Source organism: Clarias gariepinus, chromosome 21 (genome assembly GCF_024256425.1).
Source record: "Clarias gariepinus isolate MV-2021 ecotype Netherlands chromosome 21, CGAR_prim_01v2, whole genome shotgun sequence".
Classification (NCBI taxonomy): Eukaryota; Metazoa; Chordata; class Actinopteri; order Siluriformes; family Clariidae; genus Clarias; species Clarias gariepinus.
In genome coordinates, this window is record NC_071120.1 from 1,365,667 (window position 1) to 1,376,195 (window position 10,529).

Sequence of the window (10,529 nt, forward strand, 5' to 3'; positions counted from 1 at the left end):
ACGTCACTGGACTGTGATTATTTCACACACCACCACACACACACACACACACACCATTCACACTACTACAGTATACACACCACCTACATACACAATACACACTCATACAGTATACACACCTGTCCTGTTTTAAATCCATATTCTAGTTTAATATCAGTGAATTCTGTACATTTACACACAAATAAAATAAAAATGAGTTTAAGTTTCACCCACAACACTGACACACACACACACACACACACACACTTGAGCAGGAGTGTGTGAGCAGTGCAGTGTAATAAAGCATGCAGATCCGTGTCAGGATTAGATGATGGAGATGTATTCCATGTGAGTGTGATGTCTGTAGGTCTCCTTGTCTCCAGACTCTCACTCTCACTCTCATCACCTCGACCGTGATTTTCATCTACTGCTTTTCCCTTCATGGCCTTGGGCTCGTGTGTTTATCTCTCAGTATACAATGGTTGTTTGGTAACTTATCGTTTCCTGTTAAACCCTGACCCAGAGTCTCATGATTCCTTTGTCTTCACGTCCAGAAGAATTTATTACAGTTTACATCAGGACGTTTAAACAGGAGGAGGAGAAGGAGGAGGAGAAGGACGAGGAGGAGGAGGAGGAGGAGGAGGGAGATCCCCGTTATGTCCAGAGTTAGTCTAAGGGAAGTTAGAAATCAGAGAGCATTTATGTTTTGTCATGGCTTTCACCTTCTTCTTCTGGCACACACACACACACACACACACACACACTTAACAGAGAGTTTTTTTCATTCCAGTCTTTCTCATTTGCACTGTAAAAACTTCAACTAGATCAATGTTGAATGTATTAATACTGTATTGTTGGCCTTTTTACAGTGGTATTTATTGAGACATCAGGTAACATTGTGTTCTTGAAAACTCTGGAGACACATTAATGGAACAATGGAAACATTAAAGAGAAAACAAACGGAGATCCACCGTCTCCTCGAGACTGGACACGGTCTGTAAACTAGAAATAACTCTCTCGTTCTCACTGGATGAGTTAACCCTTTCTGAGAGTTTAAGTCTTATTGATCTGTGTGTTTTAACTTTACACTTAGACTGAGGACACACACTTAACTGATTAACCCTAAACCACCCTGCCAAACTTTTTGCCACCCCATGTAAACTTTTGTCTCATGTACGTGAGCTTTTAAACCCTACTCAGTCACAGTGTTCTGAAACCACATCAAAGAGGAAATCATGCAGCTAAAGATTAATTGTCGATGAAAAACATGATCAGTTACAGAGCATGAGTAAACAAGGACATTTACAAGAATCACACTAACATGGAACTTAATTACAGGAAACATCAACCACACAAACCTCAGCAGAGAGGAGACAAAACCCACTACACAAGTACTGAAGTGATAAAGACACCATAATCACAAACACACACACACACACACACACACACACACACACACATACACACACACACACACACACATACACACACACACACACACACACACACGGTTATCTGCTGAAATCTGGCAACCTTGATTCAGTTTTACAAAATTTATTTAAGTTGAAATCAGCCCAAGAGTCATAAAGGGAATAGAGCGTGACTCTCCTCTCTTCTCACTGTGACTTTTTGCTGTTTTTGTGTGTGTGTGTGTGTGTGTGTGTGTGTGTGTGTGTGTGTGTGTGTGTGTGTGTGTGTGTGTGTGTGTGTGTTGAGGAGTGTGCCGGATTTGTATTTATCTGTGACATTTCTTTTCTTCCAGTTTTGTGTGATGCTGTCAGTAATTTGTCCTGCAATGGATTGGCACCCCATCCAGGGTTTACCCCGCCTCGTGCCCTAGTCAGAAGGTTCCAGTTCACCCTAGATAGGCTCCAGGCCCCCAGCAACCCTGTATACAGGATAAAGCGATATAGATGAAGAAAATGAGATGATTATCCATCCGAGACTTGACTGGAAGCTGCAGGGTTTAGCGTATCTTTTTCAGCAGAATCATCATTCTCCTCCGCTGGTCTCTGATCACGCTCAGAACCATTTGTGATCTTTTTCTTCAGCCTGTTCCACTTGTTTGATGTCCATGGAAGGACATAGCGATGGAGGAGAACACCGAGCACCAAACCCAGACAGAACATACCACCAACAGCCCAGCTGCTGTGTGCCTGTTCACCTGAACACAGAACACACATCTCTCTTAAACAATCCATCCTAAGGAACAGAAAAGTGTAAACAACTCGTCATGAATACACACCTGTTACTGGAGGCAGGGTTTTTCCATCTGTCTTCTTTTCTGTAGTGACAAAGAAAAAATATGAACCAGGATCTCAACTTTACATCAACAGCTAAGACTAATAAATCCTATAAATAGAATCCCAAGCTCAGGTAAAGCCTGACCTGTAACAGTGAGTCTGTATGTAGCTATGACCTCATCATTATCAGCGTCCCACACGGCGTACACCCCGCTGTCAGAGACTGTGACATCACTCAGAATAAAGCAGGACTTGGACACGGCTCTCTCCTTATAGTCAGTGTGATAGTGAACTTTACTCTCACTGGTTTCATAGAGTGTGAGAGACTCCTGACTCCCACCATCAGCTGTCCTGTTAAACGTGATCTTCACTCGCTCTGAGATGGAGTGATTCACACTGAAGGACTCTCCATGTTCCAGCTGGAAGCTGTAGTTCATACCTGAGGAGAAAAAAAACACACACACACACAATGATCCAGGTAACACATAGTATTACTATAAACCCTTCATACAGTAAGTAGAGGACAGAACACGTACGCTGGAAGCGAAGATACACACGCCGGATGAGTTCTCCATCACACTGACAGGTGAACCAGGTCCTCTTCCTGTAATCAGCTGTGTTGATGGTGAGAGACAGATCTCCCTTTAGGTACCGATAATGTGAGATGTTAAAGCCCTTCTCATGGTGACACTTTGTATGATTACAGTCGGCTACACAGGGACCTTTACGGCCCATAATCCACCGGGCTGAACCGGAACATTCCCCCTGGCAGGTGAGAGTAGCAGGCTCACCGAGTTTGGCCATTTCATACGGTGGCGTTCGTTGAGAGAGAGAGGGAGAACCTGCAGGACAGATGGAGAGAGGAGCATCATGACCATTAGGTAGGGAACAGGTGGTGATGACTGCGCACCTGTGGTCCAACAATCTCACTTATCCGTGTGTGTCCCAGTGCTACAGAAGAATGGGAAAAACTTACTCGTCAAAACAAGCTGGCAAAACAGGATCAGGGAGCTGGTGTAGATGGTCATGTCTGCAGACGTCCTGATGATGAACAGAGTTACAGAGGATCAGCATCACACTGCAAACTCAAGCCACATGGGAGGTTTAAAACTCAAACACTGACTGTAACATGAAACCCAGGTAGTGCTAGTTTTCCTAGAATACTGTGGACAGTACACAGGTACTGGATGCGACACACACAGCTAGTGTGTTTAGCTGAAATAATGAACAAATGGGGAAGTTTATCCACTTATATCACTGAGCTTCAATACTGCAGAGTGTAAAGAGTGGGAAAAGTACCACAGTAGCATTTTCACCACATGTGCCATGTCTGAAACAAAAGAGGAGACACTCAGTATCCCCTCCTGATACCGTTTGAAAATAACGTCACCTCACATGGCCCCATGTTTGTATCTATGCTTTAGGGGAATTTTTCAGTCTAGAGAACCAGTGCCTGAGAATACGTACATTCTGTTAAACATTCTGCATCAATCAGTAAAGTTAGTGATTTGACTATTTACAGATTCCTGAGGGTTGTCAGTCACTTTTCTTTTTGCTCTTCGAGAAACCATGAATACCCGACATTTTACATGTTCGGGAACATTCCTTATTCAGCCTTAACTCCAGAAGTCACAAAATGACATCCTGGTGCAGTCATGTGACAATCTGTAAACCTATGTACCTATAACATCATTTACAAAAGGATGGTGTCCCTGGGCAGCACATGTGACAGTTTTAAATGGTGAATATTCTGCATATTCTCAAGTGCAGTTTGGTGTTTCACAGGGTTCAGTTTTAGGCCCACTGTTTTTTGCTCTTTACATGCTTCCTCTGGGCAACATAATTTGTTGCATTAGTTTTTACTGTAATGCTGATGACAGTTATACATCTCAACAAAACCAGAGAAAAAACAGCTTCATAAATTTGAGGAATGTGTGACAGAAGTTTAGGTACTAGGACCACATGTAGATAGAAGTAAGTTTTCTGAACATACAGTAACTCTCGATAGTCTTTCTGTTTCATCATGTACAACAGTATCATACATTCACATTATACATTATGTGACTGTGACCTAAATGTTCTCTCCTTCTCTTCTCTCCTATCTCATGTGGTGACTGGGGATGGTTCCACTTTATCAAGAAGCCTCGTCTGATGCAGACAACTGTTCTCTGAGGACCTGTGACTGCAGTCGCTCGATAGTTCAGTTTCCTACAGTTTTGTACCTGAGACTCCAATAATGAACTTGACTCCATATTAACTTCTCCACATCTCCTGTGATACTGAACTTCCAGCCTCCTAACACACAGTATGAGTGCAGATCAATCCCTGCTATCCGTTACCCAGATGAGGATGGGTTCCCTGTCTGGTTCCTCTCAAGGTTTCTTCCTATTACCATCTCTGGGAGTTTTTCCCTCAGCACCGTCACCCTCGGCTAGTTCATCAGGGACGATCTGATCATTCTGTTTAATATGTACTTTCTCACACATTGCATTCATTTCAATAACCAAAGCACTTTGAGACCATTGTTAAAAACACTATAGAATAGAATTGAATTGAACTGTATGTTATGCAGATGGTCATAATGTTATTGCTGATTAGTGTATCTGTCACTTAGGGCTTTTAACCCTAACACTTTCAGGGGTAAATTCCACATCACGTATTTCAACGTGTGTTCCATGTGGTCTGATTGGTATTAAAGAACAAATGGCTCAGTGCTTTAACCTACACACTGAGTTCAGATGATGTTTATTGAAAATAATTTTTTAGGTTGGTGGCATCAAGATACAAAAGCTTTGATGTCGACTGAGATCTTTTCTTTTTGTCCTTACAAGAAAATTGTCTGTTTATTTCCAAGCATCAATGTGTTTTTATACAATGTTTTGATTCATACACATTCACATTCCATACACACTTATGTAATTCTTTTGATTGTGTAAAGCTGCTTTGCGACAATGACAACTGTTAAAAGTGATATACAAATAAAATAAAATTGAATTGAATTGTTTCCCCCTGTCATCTCTGTTCCCTACACCCTGGTGATGATGGGTAAAACACCTACAGTACCAGTTCTACAGTAAATCTCTCTCACACACATGCACACACATGCACACACACACACACACACACACACACACACACACACACGAGTTAGACATTAGTTCCAGTATTCCCCGTAACAAGATAAAAAAAAAAACATGCCGGAATAAAACCTCTAAGAAATGTAACCTGAATGAAGAGCAGAGTGACCCCGCCCCTGACCCCGCCCCCTGACCCCGCCCCCTGACCCTCAGATCACTGTGAGGAGGAGTGTGGGGGTTTAAGAGCCTCAGCCATCGCTCCAGACTGAGGAAATGAGGAAGTGAGATAGAGAATAAGATCATTTTAACCTGAGCATCAGGATTTATATACCTTCTCTCACATCTCATACACATTTCTATAACTTTCTTTTGATTGTGTAACGCTGCTTTGCAACAATAATTATTGTTAAAAGCGCTATACAAATAATAATGAATTGAATTGAGTTGAGTTGAATGAAGTGCAGAGGGTGTGTGCGTGTGTGTGTGTGAATTGTTCTCTGTCGGTGCAAGAGAACAATTCACACACACACACACACACACACACACACACACACACACACACACACCCACACACACACACACACACACACACACTCCAGTTGGAGATTCCAAATTGGGAGATCGCAGTTATTATTTTTTTTATGTAATTAAATCTATAAATAATGTATATTCCGCTCCCAGATCTCCCACGCACGTGTCACTCATACAGAGTTGGGGATTTTGCTGCGTCATCAGGTGTGTAATGATGTCCTGGGATGCCCCAAATCAGACTGTATGAACACACGTGTGTGTACAAATTACAAGTCACGTCCTTTAAACAAACATGCAGAAGTCCTGACTCCTGAATCTAAATAGTTTAAACAGAATTCTGTGACCGTCACAACATGTTTAAGCTCTTTAGAGTAACAGGAGTGAAGTCAGGCTTAAACGTGCACTTAATTAAATTTTCTACTTCACGACCAAAAACATGGTGTCGGTGCTAAGACGTTTCAGATAGGATCATATTACAGCATTCTTATTATAATTAATGCTGCTTATGTCCTGAGCCATGATGCTTTTTTTTATGAATATACAGTACTGTACATACACATTTATATTTTTATCAGATAAAAAGAAACACGTTTGACAATACAATTTCATGCCCTTTTATGTTTTAGTGTCTGTAACTTTTTTTAATTCAAATTGTTCAATAATCTTAACTGTCATTCAGATTAAACTGATGAGAATGAAAAAGTGTGTAGACATTGTGACATGAATGAGCTTCTTAAGCTTTTACCAAATGAATCTCTTCTGAAAAACACTGATGTATCTAATGGCGTGTGTGTGTTAACAATAATTATTCATTATTGGACAGATTATAAAAAAGCTATTTAAACTGAATAAACTGTTTTCTGTAGTTTAGGGCCACGTTACATAATGTGTTTGGATCATTTAAGCAAAAAAAAAAAAAGTCCTTGATTTTGCAGGTGATGCTTGAATTTAATTAACAATTTTTACAAGTCATGTGCTTCTAAACGTTTTTACCAATTTTAGTATCAATACTTATAAAGAAAACTAAATAATTTACATTTTAAATCGATCTCGCACATAAAATCATCTCTCCAGAACGACTGAAGTTAACAACTTGAAATCTTTAGGGAAGTGAGATTAGTCACGCCCATGTTGTATAAACTTCAGAAGTAGTGTCTTTAGCACACACACACACACACACACACACACAATTTCTGTATTATATCTATAACATTAAATAAAAGTCAGCACCAGTACTGTGTTTTGGTCGTCAACAAACTCCCTGGTTTACACAGATGTGTTTGGGGTTGTGTTTTATAGCTTTACTGTCCAATTTAAAATGTCTGTTAGAAAAGTTATTAAACAATAATCAAATATAATAAATTACATAACTGATTAAATCTAATCAAACCCGGACCCTGGAGGTGTGAGGAACAGTGACACTGTTTCAGGTGTTTCATCAACCTCCAAACACAAACTTCTCAAACTCTCTTTCAGTATCATAATAATAATAATAATAATAATAATAATAATAATAATAATAATCACCCTGAGTTAGACATTAGATTATTGTTCACCTTAAGACCAGGAGGGACTCCAGGCTGAGAGGACGTCGTCTCCTCACACACTGAGGTTATAAACCAGCAGCTTCTCCTGAGGACACGGTACACACTGATGTTCACCAACTCATCCTTCAGTCACAACCACATAACCCTGTGTATAAGAGCTGTGTTTTAGTCCCATGTGTGGCTCTGAACTGACTGAAGAGGAAACCACAGCGTGTCGTCTGTTTAATGTGTGAAGGAAATAAACATCATAAACTAAACTCCCTCCTACTGATACCGTTACTTAATACTCGAATAGGCGCTGATGGGCCGTCCTGTATTTCACTTTCTCTCTCTCTCACACACACACACACACACACGGCTCCATAGAAATAGCTGTAATCACTTCCTCATACCTTTCTCTGACATCAGCTGTTCTAAATATATAATAAAGACGGTGTCGTGTCTGACAGTGCATGTGTAATTCACCAAATCAACAACAATCAGTCGAACCCTGACACGGAAAATAATCAATCATATGGTATGTTCCAGAACACACTTCTCATTCATTCTCTTGAGGCCCTGAGTAAAGTGTTTCTGCCCCAGGGGGTGAAGTAACCTGACTGGCCCCTTAGCTCCGACCCCCAGCTCCGACCTTCAGCTCTGACCCTCAGCCCCCGACCCCCAGCTCCGACCCCCAGCTCCGACCCCCAGCTCCGACCTTCAGCTCCGACCCCCAGCTCCGACCTTCAGCTCCGACCTTCAGCTCCGACCCCCAGCTCCGACCTTCAGCTCCGATCCTCAGCTCCGACCTTCAGCTCCGACCTTCACCTCCGACCCCCAGCTCCGACCCTCAGCTCCGACCCCCAGCTCCGACCCCCAGCTCCGACCCTCAGCTCCGACCCCCAGCTCCGACCCTCAGCTCCGACGCCCAGCTCCGACCCTCAGCTCCGACGCCCAGCTCCGACCCTCAGCTCTGACCTTCAGCTCCGACCCCCAGCTCTGACCCCCAGCTCCGACCCCACACTTACTGTGCTGTAAGTTACTGTTCAGGGGACAAATAACTGTCAAGGTAACAAAAGGCTGAATGTCAGATGTTGTCCTGTAGAGCGGTGACCCTAATGAACTAATTGGCTAATTAACTGTTAAACACTAAAACATGCAGGACACGAGGTTCTCCAGGACCAGGGCTGAGGAACACTTAAAGAATTGTTTTTTCAGAGTAGAAACAAAATAGTATGAAACTTACATGTTTATTTAATTCATTTTCCAATCAACAAACAATCAAATGTTGATTTAAAAAAAGATTCAGCCTTAAAATAGTTCAATAAAAATCAGTCCATAAGTGATAAAGTGAAGAAGGTGTGAAACGAGCGGGTTTAATACGAAGGCGTCCTGACTCTCGTAATCTCGTCCTCTCGTCTCACTCTCACCTTTTATAGATTTCATTGGAATCTAAATCTGTTCATACTAACACACACTCATATAGCTGCAGGCTGTTAGCCCACACACACACACACACACACACACACACACGGCTGCAGGCTGTCTTTCGGTGTAAGATGAGTCAGAGTGTAAATTCTTCTGTTACATAATCCAGTATGTAATTAAATGAATAAACTGTTACTGGTGTCATTTATTGTCCTCATGAGATAAAGTGACTGATAAAGTCTTCATTTGTAGTCAACTGATTTCTTCCGTTACACAAAACCACCAGACTTATTGTGTGTTTTATTTTCCCGTATGATCGACTTCATTCTCATTTATATACATTTATATTCTGTAACAGAGACGTGGACGCACATCTGGACGTTATCAGACCGCTCCAGCCAAGAGCCACACGTGTCAGTCAGCACTTCCCTGAGATCTGATCACCATCAGTGACCTTCTGCCCAGTTCTCTGTCTGTGGGACGTGTTCCTGCGCTCATAGTGTAGTTATGGTGTTTTTGTCAATGTTTCACATGATTATTTCAGTTAAAGGCTTTTAATCTTAAAACTGTCAGGGAAATATCCCTCCTCGTCCTGTCGCCTTCCAACGTGGACTGATGTGGTCTGTTTGGACTGTGTTAGAGTTCAACACACACACACACACACACACACACACACACACACACATCTCTGTTTTAATTACTGTTGAGCTATTGCTCAGTCGCACTGGGAGGTTCTCTCTCTCTCTTTCTCTCTCTCTTTCTCTGTGTTCAGTTTAAAAGTGCTTTATTGCCATGAATGTTAAAAAAATATTTTTGCCAGAGCATGAGAGAAGGTCAAGTAAATACAATATAATGATTAAGATTTATTTAAAGGAGCCTTTGATCAACATCGGTTAATAATTTCTTAATCTTCACACATCGGTTGTCTCTTAACTGTCTAATCACCTACACTGTTGTTATAGTGATGATGTAAAGCACCCGAGTCACAGACACATCCTCATCTCCACTCATCATCTCAAGTCTCTTCACAACATGTCAATTAGCAAAATGCTAATGTTTCTCTAAAGCAGAACCACGTGGGGGCGTGTCGGCCAGAACCCAACACAACACACCTTATTCTCGGGTAAAGAACACAGCGTGAATAACCTGAGGATTAAACCCGTATCCCCAGAGGCAGCAACTACAGGCTGTGAAAAAGTATTTCACCTGTTTGTTGTTTTTGTTTGTCACATTTAAATGATTGAGATCTTCTAATAACTTTAGTATTACACAAAGATAACCAGAGTAAATACAAATAGCAGTTTTTAAGCGGAGTTCATTTATTAAAGAAAAAAAGTTGTACAAACCTGCCTGACACTGAGGATAAGTAATTGCCCCCCCCTTCCTAAATGATGAATAAACTGTGATTTTTGGAAAGCTGAGTTAAATGTCACTTTCCACACCTGGACCTGGTTACTACCAGACCTGCTGAATCAAGAAATCACTTAATTAGAACCTGTCTGACAAAGTGAAGCGCGATAAAAGATCTCATCATGCTGAGATCACATCAAGAAATCACATCAAGAAATGAGATGAGAAACAGAGTAATCAGTATGGAGATGGTTACAGAGGAACTTCTGATGCTCCAAGGTGATCCATGGTGAGAGCCGTTATCCACAGAGAGAACATGGAACAGGGGTGAACCTTGGTCAAAAACAACACAATGGCTCCTCTCACATTTACCAAAAACATCTTGATTTTTGGGT

At 41.5% G+C, this 10,529-nt stretch overlaps 1 protein-coding gene across 1 annotated transcript; it reads right to left on the reverse strand.

Moving 5' to 3' along the window:
- Positions 1-1,488: 1,488 nt before the first annotated feature.
- LOC128509662 (uncharacterized) lies at positions 1,489-7,595 on the reverse strand. Its single transcript, XM_053481481.1, has 6 exons — positions 7,387-7,595; positions 3,199-3,263; positions 2,759-3,064; positions 2,368-2,661; positions 2,225-2,263; positions 1,489-2,143 (listed from the first exon to the last, which is right to left on the reverse strand). Exons 2-6 carry the CDS (start codon positions 3,248-3,250, stop codon positions 1,911-1,913), a joined length of 924 nt encoding a protein of 307 aa, XP_053337456.1. The 5' UTR covers positions 3,251-3,263; positions 7,387-7,595; the 3' UTR covers positions 1,489-1,910.
- Between the last annotated feature and the right edge of the window lie 2,934 nt (positions 7,596-10,529).